This window comes from Citrus sinensis, chromosome 4, assembly GCF_022201045.2.
Source record: "Citrus sinensis cultivar Valencia sweet orange chromosome 4, DVS_A1.0, whole genome shotgun sequence".
Classification (NCBI taxonomy): Eukaryota; Viridiplantae; Streptophyta; class Magnoliopsida; order Sapindales; family Rutaceae; genus Citrus; species Citrus sinensis.
The window spans coordinates 3,821,086-3,846,561 of record NC_068559.1 but is presented as its reverse complement, the minus strand read 5'-3'; the positions used below and the strand labels follow the sequence as shown (position 1 = coordinate 3,846,561).

The window sequence follows — 25,476 nt, the reverse complement described above, 5'->3', positions numbered from 1 at the left end:
CAAAATTTAACTAAGGCACATGAACGGATGAACCCAAAAAAATACATAACCTTGAAAATAATACAACAACAACTTAACATGTCCTTCTAACTTTTTTTAAAAAAAATAACTTACTGCGTTTTTTTCTTAAGCATGACATTTTTTTTTAGACATGGCATATATGAACACGTCACATGTGGTAGGTCAGACCTAAACAAAAAAAAAAGTACACACTATATGACAAAAAACACATTATAGATACGGTACGACATGAGCACACACGAACCTTCCTTTGATGGCCAACCCAGCCCATTGGCCATCTCTAGTTTTGGATTTCAAACACGATATGTTTTCTCGACCGAATTTTACTTTTCACCATGAGATTTGAAGTACAATAGAATATACTAATTCTCGAATTATTCTTTTTATGTCTGAATTATTTGAATTACAAATTAGAATTGCCCCAGTTTCAAACATCAATAAACATCACTTAATAATATTTTATTTTTCATTCAAAAAATAGAGAACATATAAAACAAACAAATATTTTAATTGATGCATATAATTAATTTTCATCAATCCAAAGAGATGTAAATGGCAATCATGAATCATGTTGGCAATCACAATATTGCCCAGTGTAAATTTGGTATTTTTTTCTTGAAACAAATGAAATATTTAACCCAAATACTATCAAAGTGTTCAATTGATTTCTCTCCAAAGTAGACATGTTTAAGGCGAAACCAATCCTACCTCATCATCAAATAGAGGTGTTCAGAATCCAATTTAATCTGCTCAATCCGTTTTATTTATAAAAATCTGATTAGTGGATTGGTGGATTGAATTAGATTAAAAATTTAAAAATCCATAGTCAGTGGAATGGATATGAATTTACTCATGTAAATCCACAAATATGTGAATTCACAAAAAAAAAAAAAAATTATTTATTTAATAAAAAATAAAACTTGTAAATATAACATTACTACTTACTAACAAATAAATAAGTTAAAATATACTTATATTAACACTATACATATCTTATCCTATAATAATATATAATAAACATAAATAAATATTTTGAATAATTAAATAAACAAATATAACTTTTAAAAAAAATTAATTTTTATGTATTGATTTAAATAAATAATTTTTTTTCAGTGTTATATTTTAAATATTTAAATATATTATTCTAATTTTATTTAAACAATTAATTTATTTAAATCTTATTTAATTTTAAATTTGATCGTTAGTAAAATTATCTGTATATTAATTTTTTTATTTAATTAGTTCATAAAATGAACAAAATTTAAAATTTTTAATCCATAAAATTATGAATTGAATATGAATTGGATTAAATCCACATCCAATTTGCAGACGTATAAATTGAATTTGAATTGAATTCGTTAATTTGTGAATTGAATTAGACTGAAAATTTACGATCCGTAAAATCATAAATTGGATATGGATTAATGTCCAATATGCAAACTCCGATCCGCAAACACCCCTACCATCATCAAGGCACCATCACCATCTAAATCCAATAGCTAGCACAAATTTCATGCATGCAGAATGCATTTATAATGCTTTGTGTTCTGATAAATGAAGTTCCATCACTTCACCATGCAACCGTCCGATCACAAAATATGCAAGACTCAATGTAGACTTGAGACATATGCAATGACAACAGGTTACTGCACTGCTATGCATCTCAAATCTCATTCTAGCAGCAACAATTCTGTTGGTTTTCCCGGATCAATTCTTTAGTCTAATAAAAGCCATAAACTCACAGCTTTGCGAGAGATCTGAAATAACTAGACATTACAAGCAAATAAGTTATATATACAGATGAAACTCTGGAAACCTCATTATACTTGTATGTTTTCTATACAATGCTGGGAAGAAAGCCCAAAATGATGAGATATTTGATTCAAAACTGGAAGGTGACGGTTCACAGTTTCCTAATTTTCCTAACCTATGATAAAATATCCAGTCCTACTTTTCCTAATATATGGTAATATTTGCAGTCCAATAATTACAGGTTTCTCAAGAGCTACGAGTTGCATTCTTCATCAGGAGAAAGAGCTTTTTGCGTGTATCTGTGAGGAAACAAAAAATTGTGAGCTTCTTATTTAGTATAAGATCCTCAGAACTTTGTATTCAAGAGACTTCCTCACCGTGTTAATATGACCCTATCTACTTGCAACTAGAAAACTTTCAAAGAAACTGCTCAACTTAACTGCCAGTAGTTTCACGCTTTTTCTAATAATGCATCAAAATTACCAACTCATCCTAACAGTTTTGGTGCAATATTCAATTCAAGCTCCACCTGTTTTGTTGCCTTTAGAAACGAATGAACAATCCTCAAAATAATTTATTTAATGTTTAAGACTTGATCATAGAATTCCAAATAAGCCTGGTGCAATTTCTTTTCCAACATATTATCTGACTACCTTCATTGATGAGGGGTGAACTTTTGACTTTTGATGCACAAAATCTGTTGATCCAATCATGCCCTCATCCTTAATAAAGTGAGATCAAACGAAACCCCCCGTCCAAAAAAAAGAGAACTTAATTTTTTAACTCATTGAAGTTCTTTTTTTTGTCATTTAGGACGGGAACACAGAATACTGTTTGCGCAGATAAGCCCTATTAATGCTACAGATTTGTTCTTAAAATTTTATTATAATTTACTTTTGACATACTTATTAACATTTCAAGACATTATAATATTCAAGAATTTGACATAATTTCGCCCACAGACCAATCACACCACTGGATATAACAAAGTGTACTTGCAAATTAGACAACATAGACAATAATAACCATGAAGGTAAAGTTTGGACTCACCACCAAGTCAAACGGTTCTGGACCTGCCAATAAATTTTGGAAGGAAATGCAACATCTTGACAACCATGAATCAGTACCAGTACGCATTCCCCACAGAAGAAAAGAAACTTGGATTTGTCCGGGGGAGAATGTTTATTTTCCCTCTTTCAATACGAGATGATCGCCATCATCAACTAGAGTAGATTTTGAAAAAAGAACAAAAAACTCCAATACTCCAACAAGTTCCATCCAGCCACTGTCCTAATCTACGACAGATGCACCTTTTGCCTCACAGACCTTGGCTGGCGAGGAAACGAGAAAGGGCCATCAAATATTTTGGCATCATTTGTTCTTGTACACTTTGGATCACCTCTCAAAGAAGCTGTTGCAGGTATAACCATAACATCAGATGAAATCTTTGTCTTAACAGATAATAACTAGCAATATCAGTAAAAACACAACACAAGCACATAACAACTCGAATATATATATGAGAACATCACCAAAAGACAAGAAAATACAAAAAAAATAAAATAAAATCTCCAATGCACTCTTTTTGTCTTTTAGTCCATTGGACTTTATGTACATTTTTGTCTTCTAGAGATGTCCACATTTTATAATTGCACAGACAAACTCTACTAGACACTAACTGAACACATGTATACAGATATATAACCCTACTGAGATTTGCATAAGAATAGTCCTCTAGCATGGCATGACATTCTCCCTCTTGTTTCATATTTGGAGATCTCAAGTGATGGCAATTATCACTTCCACGGAGAAAAGAAACAGGATGAAATTAAAGCAAATAAACTCCTATTGTTGACTTCACTTATAGCAATAAAAGATAACAAACATTCTTCAATAGATACATTGTACATTTCTTTGCAACTGAAAGGTACAATTCATAAATTACTTTTGCAGGAAGTTAGAACAGACAACAGGATGTTGGGTCCAAACATTATTACCGAAAGCTTGTCAAAGTAACATGTAAAGAAGAATCCATACACCCATTGAGATTCATTTTAGAAAGCAAAAGCAAAGAAAATTGAAGATAATTTTAGCAACATTTTGCAAATAAAATAAAATCACTGCCAATTCAGGGCTAAATGGAATAGGATAAACTTTCTTCAGGAAGTTCTTGATTTTTTTTGGGGAAAAAAAAAGAAATATGAAAACAAAAATTTAACATTTTGAATGATGCAAATTAGGTTTTAGCAACAATACAACATAACTTATACATCTCTACCTCCACTTGGTCTACAACTGCTTCTCAATTCCAGTGCATTAGTGGTAGCAGACTGGGAATGAGACCCAGTATCGGCACAGGTGCTACCCAGCCTAAGAGAAATCCAATTCTCAGAAGTGTAATTTCCTGAATTAGACTCTGAAAACAAAGCAGTTGGCTGACTAGGAACGAAATGTCCTATAGAGGGGTCCTCTCTCACAAAAGGCAAGGTATTCTCTATTAACTGCTCACTGATGTCTATTAGCTGCTCACCGATGTCAATATTAGAATGACAGACAGGAGAATCTAGGACCCCACTATCACATGTTAGAGTTGATTTAGAAGGAGATTTATATCCATTCATTGGAAGAGAGCATGCTACTGACGGATGATCCAAATCGACAAAAACATCAGAAACATTTGAAACTGCATCAAACACTTGAAAGCTAGATCCCGCTTGCGTGCCAGACGGATATGACCAGTTAGACAACCCTACAGCATCAACAGTTCCATTGAAAGGACCAAAACAAGGACCATCACCACCATCAAAAGCAGGATCTTCAAAGTATGACTCACAAATCCCGTCAGGGGCACTGTCAATTGGATGGTAAGACTGGTAGGAAGTTGAAGGGGCTAAGTGATCATTATCTTCTTCTGAATCGCTAAGAACAATGATGTCTGTATCTCCGATCAGCCCATCAGTTTGGTTTCCAGTTCCAAAAATAGGATCAATCCTATGAGGAATATCATTGAGATCCTTGCGACTATTTGTATCCTGATTGACGATAGGATCTTCCTCGTGTCTGCTGCAGCCAGAGGCACTGCTGCTCATTGTAATGATTTTTTCAGAATTATTTTCAACATGATAGCTCATGTGTTTATTGGGAGAAGTGCTCCAATACTTGCTCACATCTACATTAGCACTGAGATTCTTTTTTATCCTGGCAATTATAGTTTGCCCAGAATTCACGAGCTGCTTCGTTTCTGAGTTGGAAACAACCTCACTTCTGGCAGCATAGGTTGAACCATCAGGTGAATGCCATTCCGCAAGATTGTTGTTCTCACCTTTGCATTTAACTCTCCATGAACCATCATGCTTCACTTCAATCTCAGTTAGGTCATCAGCAAAATTTCTCATCTGTCCCAAGAGATGAAAATCAGAATTTTCTCTATATCTATATTTCATAGGAATTAATAAACTACAGTGAATTTGAGACATGTAGCATATGAATTACCATGGTTGTGATGCGGTGAAAATACGGGTCAATGATGAGATCCTCCAGAGAGTAATTCTTCATGCATATGGGACATTGCCACTGCAACAACCACTCACCTTACCCACTTTAATAAGCTTGAAAATTCGAAACATAGAGAGAAATAATAAGATAAACGAATAACTTGCCTTCCTAGTTCGCTGATTTAGCTCCACAAAAGTTTCAAGATCAAAACAGCCCGTGTGAACACAAGGCTTGAATCTGCCAGCAACTCTAATTCTAGACCCACTCATCTGCCAGTTACATGTGAGAAAAAGCCAGTGAAAAGTACAATCAAATGGGATGCCAAATAATAGCACATCACTATTTTCCTCACTGAAAACTTTCTTGTGATTTACATGTTATTTACAAATTTTAAGAAAAGTCACAATCTGAAACTCTTATATGCATAATGGCAAGGTCTGAATAAGAGATAGGCCATACATATTAAAAACATCTCTGTTTCTCCAAAGCAAATATGTAGTATTTTCATCTGAGACTGACAATATAGCTTTGAGTCACTATTTGGTATTTTTTTGCTTGCTACTGTATGTCAAACTCAGTTTCTCCAAAGTAAACATGCAGTTTTTCTATCTGAGACCAACAACACAGCTTTGGGCACTATTCCGTATTTTTTGCTTATCACAATTCTTTTGAAAGAAGCTCCTGTATATCAAACTGTCTTTGACACAAAAACATGAAGGCCTTGCACTATGAGAAATACCACGATCGGTAAATAGTTTACAAGCAGCAGCAAGAAACTATAATTAGAATTGACTTAAAGATATTACGAAGGATCTTTACCAAAATTATACTTCATAATATCTAGTTATGCTGCTGCTGTCCCCAAAAAAAAGACATCTATAATTATTTCCTTCATTTGATGGCATATTGTAGACAACTCCTACATTTAAAATGCACGAAAAATGTGGCAACATCACGCTGCAATGCACCACATTTCACAGATTGTGACTTCTTAACAATCAAGACCTACAGCTAAGATCATACAAAGCTAATACACAAGCATTACATGTATCCTCAAACTTGGAATTTTTATGATGTCTGTTTTAACCCACATTGAAGTTGCTTTCAATGATCTAAAATCACCACAATCGATATGTATTGCAATACAAAGGGATTTTCATTCAAGCAATAAGAGCATGAGACTAAATCTAAACATTTGAATAATTCTGAAACGTCAACAACTGGAATTTAGCCAGTTGATAAGTAATCGCTAATATAATGCCTAAGCTGAAAGTAAAGAACCCAACCATAACGTTAAGGTTAACCTCCAATGCACAGACAAATTGAATGAATTGTCATGTGGATTCAAATGTAAGCTCATCTTGTTCTGTGTGGTATAGTGAATAATGCAGAGGTTTTTCAGGATTTGAACACCAACTCTCTAGGTCAAATAGAAGGGGGGGGGGGGGGGAGAGAGAGAGAGAGAGTAATTTTATTTGAAAAAAACATATTGGAAACTAAGAATTATGCTGTAACTCACAGGACAGCGGAGGTTAACAATAATTGAATCTGCAATGATTTCCAAATCACTATCACCATCTTCATTTCCAGTAGCCACTCCACCAAAGCAACGGCGTACACGAGTGAGTGCATCTTCAAAAACCTCACCTGCTGTTTCTTTGGGAACCAAGCTCAAAACCTAGATGTTTAATTTGAAAAGTATGTCAATCTGTAAAGGGAGGAAAAAACCAAACAAGATTTGACAGAGGAGCCTGGAAAAAGAATGGCATGACCTATCCAATAACCTCAAAAAGTACATGAGGACTGAGGTCTATGTATTTACATGCACATGAACATGTGTATTATTTTTGCGATCAACAACATCTATAGATGTTCAGAATTTAGGAGTCTGGCAGATGGTAGGGCAGAATAATAATACTCCTAAATCTCACAGATTTGAATATGATGGCTTAACATAAATGTAAGAGTTTTCAAGAAAATTCATTTTCAACTATGTCCTACCCAATAGATTATGTAAAATGTAATACCTGCGCAACTGTCCGTCGCTTTACAAGTCTGACCCCAAAACAAAAATTCCGGGCATCACATCCCGATAAAGAAATCTGATTGACTCCTTCACCGATGTATAATGTAATCTGATATAGAGGAAGTAAAAAGTTAAGTTAAAATAAAGCCTAAAATTAGAAAAAGCACAACTTAGATTAAAGCATATTTCTTTATTTAAGAGAAGTTTAAAGACATAAGAGCAAAAGAATAACACAAATGATGCCTTGCATAAAGATATTGGCACAGAAAACTTAATAGCATAAAGTAGAAAGTAAAAGAGACTCACCAATGCACCATCATCTCGACCATTAGAGCCCAATAATTGTGTTCCAGGTCTATTAACTGTCCTTACTAATAATCCTACAAAATTAAGGATCAATTTAGAAGCAGTTAAACAATCCAGAAATAGTAACCCCCTAAAAGAAGGGCATGCTTATCTGTCAAAAAGTATCCTAATTCATATCTCCTATTTCAGTAAGGCTAACCTAGACCCCGGATCACCAAGTAATTGCCTGCTAGTTGAAGTCATAAGCCATGTGCAAGTTACCATTCCTTAATTGTATGAGCAAGCAATATCCCCACCTCAAGCATACCAGGAGGTTAAGCACCTTAAGACATAACAGATTCCTTGCCCAATGGCCACCCAGAATATTCTACAAGCACTAACAGAAACACTAGCATGACAGTTCACCATAATTCTCATGAAACTAAAACTGTGGTTTTTAAGCTCGTAGGGGAAGCTGAAGGCTACAGTTGTGCCTTTTTTTTTTTTTTCCAAATACCAGAAATCCCTCGAACTTCCAAAGTTCACTGAGTGTTAAACTGAAGGCTACTGTTGGACAACAGGAAACTCATAGATACAAATATCCTAGGTAGATACCCCCAGTGGGGTTTTGAACCGCTGACCTTTAGATTGAATTCAAGGGCCTTTTACACCTCCACCAAACCCCTTGGGGTTGCAGTAACTGCACTATAAATATTACACCACAGAAAAAACAAACCCAGCTCCGTACCATTGACCTGTAACTCTGCATGTAATGGCCATTGCATCCTAAATGAAACCTTATCATTGAGAAGAATACACCAAGCCTGCAATGCAATAACCAAGTATTAGAGACCCCTATGCCAAAGAACACTCAATGTATGTTATAAATTGTAATAAAGCATAAACTGCATTTCAACAGAGTATTAATATAAACAGACCTGAACATCATATTCAGTATTCTGTAACAAATCACTATGTGCTTTTGTCAGGTGAAATGCTGCTTCCGCTTTCTGCAGAGGGTTTGTCCTGAAGAACATTAGACATCATATTGAAATCAAATACATCAGATGAGTACACAAAACTGTATAACAAACATAGAAAGAGAGAGAGAGCAAACAAAATAAGCTAAAAATAATACAAAAAGGTTCCACTTGGCCATCAAGTTTCTGCTTGGTCTGAGGTCTGAATTTAATCCCAAAACCATGATGGCATGATGCAGCATTGCTTAAGGTTTCCTTTTCTATAACTGGATCAGAGAACTGAGTAACATCTTTACAACCCCAATCTTCCCGAGGGGTCAGAGATCAATGTTTATGTAATATGATATCTTTTGCTCGCTCAAATCCTATACTTTGATGGGCAGCACCAGGAAAGAACCAGTGAATATAAGCAATTAATTGTGTTAGCAACAACTAGCCCAAAACTTAAACTGATGGACAATGACTAAATAATGCAAACAAATTCTTAACATGTCCAATCACATTCACAGCTACATTTAATAAACAAACTTAACAATCACCTTGTTCTATACCGCAATTTAATTATTAAAATGAGGCTTTCTCAAGATCCAAATACAAAAACTCAAGTTTCATATGACTTGACCTCAGGTTGAATTACCACTGATCCGACGAGCTCATTGCTTATTAGAGAAGACCACATTATATTATTTAAGCAATATCAAATTCAACCAACAAAAGTCCTCTAATGTAGAGATTTAGAGGCTTTAAAAACAAAATTAAGATTTGATTCTTCACGTAAACAGATAATAATAACACTTTGGAAGACATCCGGGGAAGGTAAGCCAAGTGCAATAGAGAATAAACTCACCCATCAGTTGGAATATTTGAAGCAACCAACTTCATAGGGGATACTAAATGTGCCACAGTTATCCAAAACCTACACATTGAAAAAAAAAAAAATGTTAGCATACCAAGAAGCTCTTCATTTCCCAAATTAAGAAGGAAAGAAGGTGAATGAGTTCAAAAACATGAAACACCAACATCAAATTTACAGTCATTTATAAGCCAGCAAAAGGTTACAATTCATCCAATCATCGAAAGCTATTCCAACTGCATAGTTGCTTACAACATTTAATCATATCTCCTCCCAGTATTTACAATTTACGATCCACCAAATCATCAATTAACCGTCATTTTTAACAAAAATTAAACACAGGTAGCATAATTGTCCCAAATATCTAACAATGATGTTTAAGAAACAAAAGCTTAATTCTTTCACAAAGCATGAGCCAAATTTAAGATGCAGGAAATCCCTTTTCAGAGCAAAGCTTTGGATGATCTCGTAAAAATCTAGGTCAGCGACTTGTCATGGGATAATCACTTTGCGCAGCAGCCCGTGTGGCACTTAACACCAATTTAGCCCCTTTGGTGGTAAATTTAAGCGGCCCGTGACAGACTGCTACAAAGGGCTCCAAAGACGAACAGGCTCTAAGATGAAGGATAGATGACATTTTCAATGAGAGGTGTTCTACAGTCAACAGAATTGATCCACAAAGACTCAGAAATTAAATTTAAACCTATTTGGCAACGTCTCCTAATTGAGTCCAAAACAGTTTTGTTATATCATCAGAAATATTTATTCTGCAAATTGCCAAAATCAGCACAAACTTGAAGCAAATAGTTATTGACCAGAGCTTTGAATCATGATGCCCAAACAAATATACTCAAACAAGACACAGAAAAAAGTGCAATTCCCCAAGGTTACTCAAGTTAAGTCCTTCCTAGAGATGGTAATTTAACTTGCAGAATTGAATACTGAAATAAAATACTGGCAATGAAGAAAAATAGAAATAAAATTTCTTATTGATACAACATACTGAACGAGAAACAAGAGATGCAGGTGGACATTCCAGACCGAATGTCAACCATTAGACAATCATAAGCCAGCGCAAATGTGTATGCCACAAGGTGCAAGTCCTAACCAGCCTCATTAGTAATGAAAATACACATTAAAAATAACCAATATGGGATACATTAGCACCCTCTTCATGTGCCAGCCAACAGATCACGAGGTAGAAAACTAACTTGACACTGCTAGCATATTAGACACAGTCAACTAAAAGGCTTAAGCTACAAGTGAAATATCCAATCATAATTTAATTCACAAAAGAAATTTAAACTTAACCAAAGTGCACGCATACCAGCAACCATGTACAAGAAGTTAATGGTCTTAACTAATCACTACACAACATAGTGAAACAAAATATGGAAAATGTAAAATACATACGGATCTGCCCTTTTGATTCGACACGTTTCACAGAAAAAAAGAGGTGGAAGTAATCGAATCTCCTCCATAGGCTTCTCAGGGATAATAACACAACTAATATGTTGCTGTACCAGACATCTTGGATCTACACACTGCACAACAAAAAATACAGGTGAGAAAAAGCTTGAGAGAGCAAAGTCATAAGATGTATATTAACTGTGCAAGACATACAAACTACACCAAGCACCTACAGTTTTCTGAAACTAGAAATGCAACAAAGTCCTATGTTTACTCCAGAATAGAAACTGAAAAAATATAAGCAAAAACCTACCCCAAATCTAACTTATTATTACCTGTATTTTAGACTCACTAGGCAAAGAAGTTCCACAGGGACAGAAAATTTTCCCACCTAAATTTAAAGAATCTTCAGCTTCCATTTCAACTTTCACATTGCAAATATCTAAACCACTCTGTCCCATAATTGCCAAATCAGCAGCCTCTGATATCTGCATTTTTCTGGAAAAAAGAGTTGATTTAATGCATAATCACGGATCATAGCTGCAGTAAAGCTCCCCACTTTTCTATCACATGGAGAACTGGTAGGAATAATAAAACTTTTAAGAGTCAGAAATCATTTGTGTAAAATAAATGTAAAATGATGAAGAGAACATGCTTGTCCAGAACACTATCAGTACTTAATGTAACTAAAAAAAAAAAGGAAGAACCTGTAAGTATCATCAATTATTCTTGCCACCCCTTCATCTGACAGCTGGTGGAATATTCTGTCCACCAAATCCTGCAGCAAAGAATCAGTAAAACAACTTACATCTGAGGGGAAAATATTACCGAAGGTGGTCAACAACTCAACGGAAACAAATGCAATTGTCAGTAGTGAAGAATAACATAGGCAGAAAGGGTGAGGTTTGATGATCAACTTTTAGAATAAAGCAAAGTTTTGATCTAATGACTAAAAATCAAGACAGCACTCAAACAGATTGAACGTTTATTCAGATGAGTGAAAACAAATGCAGGCCTAAAAGAAATAGCGAAGCTTTTTTATCTAAATAGACACCTGCAAAATTATAACACATCTTCAAGGAATTTTTCCTTAAAAAAGGAAGGGGGAGGGGTTTTACATGCAAGTTGATGATGAGTTTCTCTCCAGCCTCAACAACGCCCCTTCTTTCCACAACACCCCCTCCCCCCCCCCCCCCCCCCCCCAAAAAAAAAAAAAGACCACTCTCACCCCTCTCCCTTTTGCTCCTCCCCCTCCCCGAAAGTAAATGTAAAATGAAACCTGATGCAAGCAGAATGTGCAGCACTCATCTTAGTCAATCATCTTTTGGATAGCACAACATGCAGAAACAAATTATGCAGCAGATTGACACCATGCATGTCCAGATAACTCCAACATTTTATAGGCTATGCATGCCCTGAAAACAACAGGCATAAGCAACTAAACAACCAATTTGACTTTAACCTCAGGATGCTTAGCTTCACCAAACTAAATGTCGACATCTACCAACCTAGAAGTGGTAGTGCATGTTAATGATAGGGCACAAGTAAATATTTCACATAAAAAGGAAAAAAAGAAAAAAAAAAACTCAAGCAGCTGATTAAGTTACATATGACAAGTAATGAAATTAAACAGGAAGATCTTGAAGGGAAGTCTACCACAATCTTGTGTAATTGGGTGATCCCACCTAGCTTATAGAATTGTAAAAACCTTAAGATGTCTAGTTTTATCAGGAACGAACAAATTAGGGTCCTAATTCCTTGTATTTTAATTGTTTTTAGTTCATGAGTGACTAAAGGATCCTCAATGCTAGATTCTCAGTTTATGGATTAAGGGCCAATTTGGGATTGCGGTCGCTGATGAAATAAGATACTTCTGCTGTGCAAATGGAATAAGCAACTGAGTAAAAAAGCAACTCAGCGCTTAGTAAATTGTGTTGTTACAGCTGTTGTGAGTTTGAAAAGCAAAGTAAGATAAACGGTACAAGGATATAGCAGAAAATGTATTTTTCTCCTATTCTATTCAAATTAATAAAAGAGATGCCTCACAAGAATGCCTCTTATCCTAGTAACGACTAATGACCGCTTGGAATAAAGTATTATGTTCTATATATGCCATTAAAATAGCAGCTTCATTTCGGGACTTCTAATTGAGATAGACGCGTTTGATAAAATTTATTATGAAAGGGCTGTTTTACTATCTATATATGCCATTAAAATAGCAGCTTCATTTCGGGACTTCTAATTGAGATAGATGCATTTGATAAATTTTATTACGAAAGTGTTGTTTTACTATATAATGATCAAAGTAGACATTAACTTAAATTGTCTTTTATTTGCATATTCGAGTTTATGGAAAATTAAGGCATAATCAAGGTTATAATATGAGCTATAAGAAAGTGTGGCAGCCTATTTTATAAGCTGCTTATAAAAAAACAACCCTCTGCCTGCTTTTTAAAAATTATTGCCAAAATAGAGAAACTTATGAAATAAATAGCTTTTAGAAAATTTTCCAACACCATTTTTATCAACACCTACGAAATAAGCTACTTATAGTATTTCAACCGCAATACCAAATGAGGCCTTAGTAGTCTTGAAATAAAATTTATTTGAAATAATTTTGAATGAATTTGGATGTGAAGTTTTTACCACATTTATATTTAGAAAATGAGACTTTTGTTACTTATTAAGTGTAATATGACTTTTTCTGGGAGTGAATTTGTTGAACCCTAAGTTTAACAACTTTTTTATCGTTTAAGTTGCCTCATATGTATAATATGTGTTCCGTACTTTTGGGATATTGTTTGCTAGAAAGATCACCCTTGGACCGCTTTCGGGGCTGGGGTGTGATAGTTGACCTACTTCAAACATGCATCCAACAGTATTGCAATAAGACAAAAGGGATTATACAATAATGAAAGAGATTACCTGCTTCTTCCCTTGCTTTGGAAGACCAAGCTTTGTTAGAACATCCTTGAGCTCTTTCATTCGAAAATTGACCAACTTGCCCTGCAAGTTTAGCACATGAATGAGCATAAATACAAAACATACATATGTCATTAACAAAACAAATCCCAAAAATCATAATTCTGGAATTCTAGAAATGTAAGTACACTCCCCCCAACAAAAGGGACAAAAAAATCTCATTTTCTTTTCCTCTCACCATTTACAACGAAAACACCATTCTCAGATTTCCATGGTTAAATATGCATGAGAAAAAAAAATAAAGAAAAGTGAAATAATCATATACAATATGAGAATAAGCATCAAGTAATGAACCAAAAATAAGCCACGGTCAGCATCAAATTTACAAAAAGAAACAGCAATATCAAAAAAATATCCAACACACATATATTCTTCATGCACATAGCCAACATTCCATAATTTTGATCAATACCAATCACCACTGATGTAATTGAAGCAGCCTCTTCCACTTTTTGTTTTAGACTTTTTTTTTCCCTTTTTCTCATTCTTTAGGCTGGGTATCATAGCAAACTTCCCACTAGTTGTGATACGCTTACAGATTCCAAGAATGTTTTCATGTTAATAATTTCTACGAAAAAATAAATTAAATAATATATATGAGCCATGCCACACCATCTCACCACACCTAGTCCACTGAAGCTTCTTGCCTAAAATCTGCTCAATATATCACAGAGCATAACTCAGCAAGCCGTTGAGAAGGCAATTCCATATCAGCTCATATATTTATTGATGTAAGACCATATTTAGTATGATCAGGGACATTGCAACATTGTAATCTACCAAGTTGTAGTAATCAATGGATTTACATGTCCACGAATAATGTAAATCTTACAATATGTGCAACAAATTAACATTTGGAATCACATTAAGACCAACAAAGAAAGCAGACTCCCGACACTGAAAGACTTCTCAATTGCAGGTGGACTTCTCAATCACTGCATACCTGCAATCTGGACCATCCATTTCACAGAACCATACGCTTCCCACAAGAATCCATGAAAGATATGAAATAAATGGCACGGGAAACGGTTTAGTTGAAAACAAAAGAGAGTTTTGTTGGAATCACTCATTTATTCAAACACCCAGGATAAAGTTTAGAAGTAATTAACACGAAAAACACGGTTTATACTTTATACAAGCAAAAGGCACCATACTAGAAACAAAACTTAACTAACACCAAATCAAAATCAACCCCAAATCAAAATCTACATAACACAAATAAATAAATAAAACTAAAAACATTCATAATTAACAACATTATCACCTTGCTGCTGGCAACCAAATCCGTTTCCATCTCTTCACAAATAATAAAGCTCTGAAATTTTTTTTAAAAAAAATCAGCTCAAATTAAACAAAAATGCCCAAACAAGAAGCATAAGAAATTAAATACTAACAATAATTCAAGTGAACCAAAAACGCTGCAGTTCAGTCTCTTAGCTGCTCTATTTACTACTGCTCTGAAACAAAGTAACCGTTCATTTTCTTAAGTCGGTTTCAGTCTATTGAGAGAAAGGGAATGTAAAAGAGAGGAAGTGCTGTCACCACTAATGGTGTAATTGGGAAATTGAGCACCTTTAACTTATTGCGGACGTGAAAGGTTATTGGAATCCGTTTTGTGTTTTCCCGTTGACGTCCGCGGGGGTCGTTTTACTAGTGCTTGAAAAAGTTTTGTGCGGGGACAATTGGCAGTCACTGTGGGTTTTTTCAGAATCCGCTGAAAGCCAATGATTGTCTGACAGGTAGGATATCACACTTGCGCGAAAAGACAATTCGTACGCTAGATTTCTCGGTCTACGAGATGTCAGTAAGTGCGCGTTGGGTCACAGAGTAACCCGTACATGCCGTATAGAAGGGATCACGTGACTGTAATCTCCAAATTTTCAATTAATTTCAAACAATGGTCAAACTAAAACTTTCTGAATTAAAAATTAGATCTTTTAACCATGAGCACGTGTTTGTTGATGATTTACTTTTATAAATTCAAAATTCATAATAGTAATTACCTGCGAAGAAGAAGCAATGGCACCGTACTATGTTAACATTTTGCCAAGCTACCAAGATCAATCTATGAAATGTGTTCTCAGAAAATCGTCAACCCAGTTGAACTAAAGCAATAGATGTTCAACGCATCCATTCGCGTCGTTCGCAATACTCCAAACAAAGATATTTTGAACAAAACGAAGCAAATTTGTCATAGCAAACACATACTGAATTAGAACACGAGGAAATTAAGTGGTTTATTATGTAATACTACACATTATCTGAGAACAGAAAAAAATATTTACATAAATAACGAATAACTACCAAGCATCCATATTTCTGTTGCAATCCTGGAATTGCATGCGATGGTTAATTAATATGTTAACATACTACTTTGTCGAAAAACTGATTTTCTAGTGGTTTTCTCAAATAAACCTGTTAGGCTTGTCTCTGACAGTAGGAAATGTTGCCTTGGAACTTACTTCCCGTGAGATGCAATTGAAGTCACAAACAATGCAAACAACAGTCAGCAAGTTCTGAAATGATCAAGCAGAGGCCTTTTGTTTCTTTTTCTTGGCAGTTTTGGCAATGGCATCACAAATCTCTCTCTTCCGTTTGTTGTTGTTGGTGGCACTGTTATTGTTGTTTTTGTTATTGTCGTTGTTGTTGTTATTGCCCTGAGATTTGAGAGCATCTTTCACGAAGAATTTCAACCTCCATAAAGTGGATTCACTCTGCAAAAGGAACAGAACACACTCAAACAACAGATTATATAAACACACCAAGATTCTACAACAATATTCAATGACAATCACACTGATCTAGAACCAGAACCTGAGCATCCATATCAAGTTCAACCTCTTCAGCTGTTGCTTGAAAGCCTGTGTTACTCTGAGCAACAATCTCCAATGCTTTACCGAGATCCTCGGGGGACAATCTGGTAAGTGCTGCACCAAGCTTTCTTTTCTCTTCGGTTGAAGTTTTTCTGAAACAGCATTTCAGATTCTCATCAGTTATTAGAAAGAATGCTGTTAATTTTCAGGCAGAGATATGCAGCTGAAAATTTTTGTGAGGAAACAAAATCTGTTTTGCAACTGAAAACCTTCAAAGCTATCAACTGAAATCAATAAATGAAGAAGACAGGGAAGGTGTGATTCACTGATTCCTCTCTTCGCTGCACAAATGCCTACATTTTCTAGGTATGATGGCTTAAGAAGCTAAAGTGTGACTGACCAGGCTTATCCTCCTTTTTATCATTCGCTTTTCCATGTCCAGCAATTTCTTCAAAACGCTAAGAGCCTTAAGAGTTGATGATTTCATCCCACAACTCAAAATGTTTTAAATCAACTAAACAGCGCCTCAGTTAACAGAATATCCCACTGATGATAACGAATTTGCCCGAAGTGCCTATTAATAAGAAACTTGATCTCCGAAATATACAGCTTACAAGCTGTTAAAGTTGGTAGTCCAAATTGTGTCTACTACCTAACGTAGATTAAGGAAGAGAAAGTAATTTTGAATTGGGACGCAGAAAGATGACAATTGAAGAGCCTAATACAGTTAATTAAATTAGGCCTACAGCAGTATGTACATGGGATAGACCAAAAAATCTTGCTACACATCACACATATCCATTTGTTAGGCCAAACAGAAGCAACATATCTATATAGAAGCCCCTTTTTTTACATTACACCCAAAATTTTAACATCATCTTATTCATTTCTGTTAAAAAATCTGAAATCAGTATATGGGAGAATGTCATAACAATCACAACAGCTTCACACACAGTTTAGTAAAAAGCAAATGGAAGATAATTTTTGAAGAATGCAATTTAGTGCGAGATGCAGTATAAAAAATGCTATATAACAAATATGGTTAAACTATGTTACCTTATTCACTACTTTATGTAAATTTGTCATGGAACAAACCTGCACTTTTGAACAAGCATTTCTCTGAGTTCGTCCAAATGCACATCGACCTCATAAAGCTGAAAACATTACAGTTTTTAATAAGTTCCTCACATCAATGTTCCATCAATAATAAGACACTTTGATTAAATTAGATTGGCCCAACAGGAAGATTTCAACTTGCTTGAAGAAATCCACTAACTATTCCTCCCCCAAACTGACCAAAAAATGGAAATATAGTTTTTAATAAATTCCTCTCATCTATGTTCCATTATTAATAAGACACTTTGATTAAAATAGATCATCTCAACAGAACTTCAACTTGCTTGAAGAAATCTACTAACTTTTCCTCCCCACCCCATGAAAAAAAAGATCTTTTCATCATAAATATATCTCTAAGAAAGACAGTTACAAAGTGCATGCCTCATTACTTGTATCTCTAGCCATTTTGGCATGAGCAGCATCCTGAGCAAGCTGCATATCCAGCTGTGCCTCTGCTTCCTCTTCTTCTCGTCTTTTTTCCTACAGGTGCATGGCTTTGGAAGTCAAGAAAAATTTTAATAAAATCACAGAAAAGGTAATCTGACTTTTCTTTCCCACCAAAAGGAACCATACTGCTTAACTTCTAGAAAAGTGATGTATCAAAAGCTGTTATGTATTTGCAAGGCCCACTTGTGGTCGAATAGCAGGATAAAAATTACCTCTTCAGTAACTTTAGGCAGAAGTTGCAACCACTTCTCCTCAAATTTTGCCAGCAACGTTTTTGCCATTACATGAACGTCACTTCTTTCATCATTATATTTCATGGCATTCTTAAAAACCAACCTCACATCAGTGCATATCTCACGTACGTTCTTATATTCCTTGGCCTCCATTTGTTTTTTTATTGTACTGAAGTCCATGGGCTTGTCAATAACCTAGTATAATCCGTATACAGAAAATTAAATACAGCCATGTACTCACATTTTTAAATGACAAGACAACTAGAGACAGTAATGAGATATGAATTGGAAGAAAACCCGCTAAAAACATCCCATGGGGAAGTCCTTATATTATGTGGATCACATGTTCCAATGCTTATTAACAAGTGACAATATGTCTACATGTGATCATACAAGTATGAACAGTTGGAAATATTTGCTCAATACTCAGATAAATAAACGTGCCTCACTATTTCTTTCAAAATAAGACTTAAACAAAGTAAATAATTATCCAATTATTCATGACACACTGATGACCCTGGACATGAGCAACAATAACTATATAATGACAAATGGTTTTTATAGATATTTATATATCTGTTGTATGTGACTTTACCAAAAATAAAATTAGTTATAAGCATAGTCACAACCAGTTTTTAGATTTCAGAAATTTGCCCAGCTAGACACCTTAACATTGTCTCCATGGTGATACTTGGGCTAAACTCTAAATTGCAAATAAACGATTCATTAAATAATGACCTAGCAATTAAAATTGTTAATAATGCTTGTTGAAATGTGAAAGACTGAGAAAGATGCAATCAATGTTACCTCATAGTACTGAGTGGACAGATGGTCCACTACCTGTTTTTTAGTTTCTTATCAAAGGAAAAATGTTACCTCATAGTAGTCATCTAAACCGAGACCTTTGACATCAACAGGTTGCATGAAGGGCCATGCCCACTTGTGCTGGGTAATCTGTAAGCAAGGATAAAGATATGACAGGTGAGTCCTAAGAGGAAGCAAATTCCATTTGTTAAAGCACCCAAGTGACCAAATCTAAAGCATAGAATTTTTGAAACATGTGAAACAATATATAATGAGGTTGTTTGCGGAGTTAAAAGCATACAAAAAGGAAGACTGGAATAGTGACCATTATGCTTCCGTCTAACTCATGTAGTAGTATGGACATGTGTCACCTGATAATTCCTTCTTAAAATTACTCAACCACCCCATTATCACAGTTAGGTTGACATTACCATATCACTACAACATTTACCCAAATATATGAGCATGGGCATCCACACCATCTGATTCACATGCCCTTTTGAACTTTTAGCGCTGAAGTTAGCAGAACTCGGCCACTAATTCTCACATTAGTCCAGTAAAAATTTGAGGAATAAAATCAAAACTTAATCCAAAAGATACAAACAAATTGTCACCTATCTAAAGTAGTATAACACGCCTATGCGGTTTTGTAAAATTACAGTGCATAAAACTCAGCATGGCCATGTACAAAACATCTCATTAGCATTGCAAGTGTATTGTAAACTTTCTGCAAACTTATTGCATATAAAGCGCAAACATGCAGAAAATATCTCAATTTGGCAATATATATAATTCAATAACATATTAATCATAGAACAAATAATTTCTAATAACAAATCAAAATATTGAAAGCAATGGTGATTTACATTACGCAAGATTGTGCCGAATTGGCGGATAAGCTCTTCCATTCTCTTCTCAGCAGCTTTCTCCCGCCGCGACGCCTCTTGCTGCTGCTTCCTAATGCTAGGCACGTGTCTCTCCTTCTCTTTATCCTTCAAAGTTGAACTCCCTTTAGAATTGCTCCCTTGCTTTTTACTCGCATTCAAATAAAACTGCTCGATCTCGTTCACTCTTTCCTCCAGCTATAAGACAATAACATAACAATCAAGTTTCTGAAATCAGAAAAATGCCATATGATCAATCAAACTCGATAATAATCAGTCGAAACCAGGCTCCGCATCAACGGATGTGATTTCAGTTAGTAATGTAACAAGCAGCATACACGTCGTCGTCTCACCTTATCAACTTTTTGAAATATATCATCTACGCGAAGCGTAAAACTCTCCACTTCTGCAACGTCAGATTCGGGGTTTCCGGCGTGGACGGCTGTGAAATTCGAAATTGGCGCATCCATGGCTTCCATCTGAATACAAAAAAAAAAAAAACCGAAAATTACGTAAAATAAAGACGGTACATTTAAAATACACAAATGATTATACGTGTAATAGAGAGAGAAGTACAGAGATGGAGCACGAGGAATCGAATGGACTGCAACGGAGCTTGGGGGCAGAGGTTATGAGGAAGGCAGTGCGGTGAGCAGACAGCGTAAAACGCGACAGTGAAATTGGCGCTGTCTGAGTGCGAAACGGTGCCGTTTCTCTTCCCTTCGCAAGGCTATTCACACTTTTTTTTTTTCTTTTTGGGTCATTTTGTCTAATAGAATCTCTAGACTGATTTACTTTGTCCGTATCATTTTTTCCAAAATTCTTAATAAAGGTATCATATTGTAGATTTAAATAGTTTGGATCTAAATATGTTAAACTCGTTTGCATCTTTTTTCTAATAAATGTGAAAATTTTGTGAAAGAGAAAGGAGTGATGCACAAAAATAATTATCACAAGCACCATCTCATCTAAAGTGTTATTGCACTGGTATACCAAAAGGTAGCAAAATGGGCATTACACCATCACATGACACACATACCAGGTGATTTTTTTTATATTTGTGTTGATAAATATTAACACAAATAATAAATGAGTTGACACAACATAACACGATAAATAATAATCTTTTATCTCTGTTAAATTACCTCAATATGATTATATATTTATACACATACATTGAATACTAAATTAATTATTCGTGTCATATTTTTATTGTGTTATAAATTTTTATATTAGAAATATTATATTTATATCATGTTAATTTATTTATACCCATTTCTAAGAATAATATTAACATATGTGTTTTATTTTAAATTTAAATGTGTCAATATGATAATAAATGTGTAGTATCCACGTTCTGATATTTTGACACAATAAAAAAATGAATTGTATTAGTGTTTGTTTAAATTTAACATGACACAATTGCACGAATTGATATCATTTTCCTCAATTCAACTTAATCACCTATAGACATATGACAATCATTAAGATGAATGTTGCTTTTAGTTGTTTTAATAATTCAATCAATTAATGCACAATGGCGGTTCAAAATATTTTGTTTTATGTACACATAAAATAGTTGATTTTTTTATTTATTTAACATTGGGTGAAGTTTAATTTCTTTTCAAACTAAAATATTGAGAAATTACACTGTAAATACCTCAATAATATCAAAAGTGAACCATCTCAAATTCTATTTTATATCAACCAATTAATTTTACATCAATTATGTTAGTCACCTTTAAATAATTTAAGATAAATGATCCTTTATCCCTCGAGCCTCCAAAAATATTATTTTAGCTTCTTAAATGAATGAAGGGATAGAATAGCCCTATCTCTTAAATTTTTTAACAGTAGTTAATAGAGTTAATAAAAAAAAATTGATTGATTGATATAAAATTAAAACGTGAACTGATTCTAAAATATTATCAAAAATCTATAGTGGCTACTAGTACGATTAATATTCTTAATATGGCTGGGAGATAATTTCCCTAAGATATTTTCAAATGATCATAATTAAATCACATTGTTTTGACAATAGTTGCTCACGATGCATAATAATCAATACTTACATTCGAATATTACAATAGTACCAATATTTTGATAATAAGTTATAGAGTATGTCCGCATTCTTTTAAGTCGTTAGGACATCTGCATACGAGCTAGACCACTCGCCGTTCATATATTGTAAATTAATCCCGTCATATTGCGAATTATGGAGATGATTAAGTTATTTCGATTAACAATTAATCGCTATATCGCTCAAATTCAATTGACGTACTCGAGAATTTAAACGGCCAGATAGCTTCTGTATAATATATTTACAAGATAATTGAAATAATAAAAAAATATGCTAATAATCTCGTATTCGAATATTCCATAGTAATCGGAGATAGCTAACTAGGTCTTGCTTAATTCGCTACGCGAAAGTCTGAAAACGTGAAACAACTGAAAGCACTCCTAGCAAACGCGTTGCCGAAGCGGGCCCCGCACGTCAGCGACCGAACAAGACCCCACCGATTACTATTCCGCCTCCTCTCACTCCCGCCACCGCCGGCGGTACTTCCATTATCACCACCGGCTGTCCCCGGCAGCATCGGCGACGTCGTCGTCGGGTTTCTCATTTTACTCTGCCTCTTCTTTATATCACTCAAGTCCATCTCCGTCCGAATCTTAACCAGCCCAATCAGCACCTTAGGCTTATAGCGAGAAGAATTACTTTTACTACTCGAACGGTAACGGTAACTCCCGGTTGCCAGCTGTGGTTGTGACTGTGACTGTGACTCTGAGCTTGCACTCTTCTTTAAACGCCGCGTTTGATTTTCAACACTCGTCGTGTTAACGGCTTCTCCTTGCTGTTTATAGTTTCTGGCATTATTGTCATTACTACTACCATTATTGTAGACTATGATCTTACCACAGAAGTTGATGGCATTAATACTGTCGTCGTCGCTGTTAATCAAACCGGCGTCGTTTTGGTTAGTGATGATCGAAGGATTGTTAAAAGAGAACTCGAAGTTGTCGTCTTCCGAATCCCGATCAAACCGATCCAAGTTACCACCATTATCATAGTCATCGGAGTAGTGATCGGTAGAGAGATCACACAGAGAAATGGCGTCTTCTTGTTCTTGGTCCGATTCTTCTTCTCCTTCTTTACGCTGTTGTAAATTTGTCATTTTTTCTTGACCCATTATAGAATTAACAGACCAGCTAGAACCAGAAGGACTATTACTAATTTGATGTTACAAGAGGCTGGGGAGATATTTACTTATATAAAGCTCGGACTTTGTTTCTTTAAAAAAATATTATTTGTGTTGATTTTTCCTCTTACCCTGTGGAATGGTGAATATATTAGTTGAAAGGAAGGAGCGTGAGAGAGGGAGTCGTTGCCTGTACAGCCACTGGTTCTAGAAAGGAGGGGAATTTGACTCTTTTATAAAAGGAAATAGAAAGCCAGTGTTCTTGTCTAGAAGTTTGAGAAATTGTAGAATACACGTAGATCAGAGGTTATATACTCTATTAGTACATGTACGTATAGTTTAATTAAATATAACTATTAATTATGGAGTATTTTTAAAAAAACAAATGTACGCATGGTATATATGCATTAATTGAACGTAATATCTCTGATGTACTTTAAAATCCCTTGTAAAAAGTAATTCTTATCTAATGAGTTAGCACATATCCGTTTGCCTCCAACCCAGTAACATAATGTGAGCTCAATTAGTTTCACCTCTTTTAGAAGAAATCAAAAATTAATAATTGTCTTAACATAAGAAAGAATCTTGTGGTCGTAAGAAGGGTCATGTTAAGTTACATCATATGTAACTTATATTAGTCTATGAATTGCTTCTAATAACTCAAGTGTTGTTTAATTAGATGCATGTATAAAGCTATTATATGCAACTTTTAAGTTGAATGTAAGTTATATATAATAGAAGTAAATGATACTCCATGACAAATCTTACTTGGTTAATTATATTGATGTACACAATACAATTGTTAATTATATGGATTTAACAAAATATTGTTACAATCCATAAAAAGTGGAGTTTTACGAAAAGTTTGGATACATAAAATTATAATATAATATGAAGATTTATTCAACATAACTTGAAATACACACCTACTAGAGGTGAGATCTTATGTAACTTATTTTAGCTTATGAATTGCTTCTAATAACTCAAGTGTTGTTTAATTAGATGCATGTATAAAGTTATTTGACGAAACTTTTAGGTTGCATGTAAGTTATATATAACGTAACTTAGCGATACCTCATGACAAATCTTACTTGATTAATTACATTGATGTACACAATACAATTGTTAATAATATGAATTTCAAAAAATGAAAAAGATTGTTACAATCCATACAAGTGGAGTTTTACGAAAAATTTGAATACATAAAATTACAATATAATATAAAATTTGATTGAGTATAACTCGAAAATAAACACTTACTGGAGGTGAGATCTTTATCACCGTAGTAAGACGTACTTACTTTTTATTAATATTTAGGGTGATCAATTCCAAAAAATGAGGGTAACAGTTCACCGTTAAACTACAAGTCTAGTGGCCTTGGCAAAAGAGTTAAAGTTGAAGGTGCATGTAACCCATATGAATGCTTTAAGAAAGAAACTTGGTTCATCCTCAATATTGTTTAAGTCCTCCAATTTATTTTTCATGTTAAGTGATAGTGCACAATTCGTTTAAAATTATAAAGTATGTATGTATGTATGTATGTGATACGATTGTATTCAAGTGTGTTAACATTTTGGAAAGTTTACCCATTACGTGTTACTTTCTTAAAAGTTAAAAAATCAATTTTATCTAGAAGGCAATTACTCTGCTGGTTCTTTACCCTTCTTCTACGAAATGGTCTACATATTCATAAAAAAATTAACCATTATTTTTATTGAATGAATGACTTAATGACATCTACCCAGTCAATAGTCAATACTCAGTCCGTCCGATCCTTCCCAATTCTAATTTCAACTTACTTTTATTTTTTTCCCAATTTTCTCCCTGTTGACAGATTGTCCCGAAAGCATTCACCGTCCTTCGGTTTTCAATTTGAATCATACCAAAATAAGTAGTAGCTATTACTGTCTAGAAGGCGACCACTCGTCCAATCATCCAAATTCCCAACTAGTCGGATCACCCAATTTCCAGCTGGTGGGCTCGACGGTCATTACTAATCCAATCATCCAATTCCCAACTAGTGGGCTCGATCTAGAAGGGCGCCGCAAGAAAAAAAAAAATCAAATAGGGGGCATTCCGAGAATTGAACTCGGGACCTCTCGCACCCTAAGCGAGAATCATACCACTAGACCAAATGCCCTGCGATGCTTGTGAAAAGTTAAGCAAAAGGTTTTA

The 25,476-nt window shown here is 34.6% G+C and overlaps 2 protein-coding genes and 1 non-coding gene across 8 annotated transcripts; all 3 read right to left on the bottom strand.

Annotated features, from left to right (window-relative positions):
• Positions 1-1,779: 1,779 nt before the first annotated feature.
• On the bottom strand, positions 1,780-15,367 carry LOC102611995 (E3 SUMO-protein ligase SIZ1-like). Of its 6 annotated transcripts, none has more exons than XM_015532595.3 (17): positions 15,199-15,367; positions 15,069-15,119; positions 13,748-13,828; positions 11,530-11,600; positions 11,158-11,320; positions 10,826-10,956; positions 9,407-9,475; positions 8,518-8,605; positions 8,328-8,403; positions 7,601-7,674; positions 7,296-7,403; positions 6,788-6,946; positions 5,433-5,537; positions 5,266-5,346; positions 4,044-5,168; positions 2,824-3,184; positions 1,780-2,072 (listed from the first exon to the last, which is right to left on the bottom strand). In XM_015532595.3, the coding sequence occupies exons 2-16, from the start codon at positions 15,096-15,098 to the stop codon at positions 3,176-3,178; spliced, it is 2,370 nt and encodes a 789-aa protein (XP_015388081.1). In that variant the 5' UTR covers positions 15,099-15,119; positions 15,199-15,367; the 3' UTR covers positions 1,780-2,072; positions 2,824-3,175. The 6 variants fall into 6 exon arrangements, with proteins under 6 accessions (XP_015388081.1, XP_024956395.1, XP_006485897.1 ...); XM_025100627.2 differs by having other exon boundaries at positions 4,607-5,168; XM_006485834.4 differs by having other exon boundaries at positions 4,052-5,168; positions 15,199-15,366.
• Positions 15,368-16,012: 645 nt separating this feature from the next.
• LOC102612893 (transcription factor GTE1) lies at positions 16,013-21,010 on the bottom strand. Its single transcript, XM_006485838.4, has 9 exons — positions 20,678-21,010; positions 20,455-20,580; positions 20,084-20,299; positions 19,290-19,367; positions 18,393-18,608; positions 18,115-18,213; positions 17,713-17,771; positions 16,619-16,769; positions 16,013-16,518 (listed from the first exon to the last, which is right to left on the bottom strand). Exons 1-9 carry the CDS (start codon positions 20,987-20,989, stop codon positions 16,330-16,332), a joined length of 1,446 nt encoding a protein of 481 aa, XP_006485901.2. The 5' UTR covers positions 20,990-21,010; the 3' UTR covers positions 16,013-16,329.
• Positions 21,011-25,369: 4,359 nt separating this feature from the next.
• On the bottom strand, positions 25,370-25,441 carry TRNAP-AGG (transfer RNA proline (anticodon AGG)). The gene has a single exon. It is a non-coding gene; the product is annotated as a tRNA-Pro (tRNA).
• Between the last annotated feature and the right edge of the window lie 35 nt (positions 25,442-25,476).

Excerpts from the sequence above, each read along its gene's own strand:
- LOC102611995 (XM_006485834.4), bottom strand. The coding sequence starts at position 15,098 with ATGGAAACGGATTTGGTTGCCAGCAGCAAG. Across the intron at positions 9,476-10,825 it reads CGAATCAAAAGGGCAGATCC|GTTTTGGATAACTGTGGCAC; the intron begins GTATGTATTTTA and ends TTCAATGTGTAG. Across the intron at positions 5,169-5,265 it reads TTCACCGCATCACAACCATG|ATGAGAAATTTTGCTGATGA; the intron begins GTAATTCATATG and ends CTCTTGGGACAG.
- LOC102612893 (XM_006485838.4), bottom strand. The coding sequence starts at position 20,989 with ATGCAAACGAGTTTAACATATTTAGATCCAAACTATTTAAATCTACAA. Across the intron at positions 19,368-20,083 it reads TCGGCACAATCTTGCGTAAT|ATTACCCAGCACAAGTGGGC; the intron begins GTAAATCACCAT and ends CCTTGCTTACAG. Across the intron at positions 16,770-17,712 it reads ATGCTTGTTCAAAAGTGCAG|AAAAACTTCAACCGAAGAGA; the intron begins GTTTGTTCCATG and ends ATGCTGTTTCAG.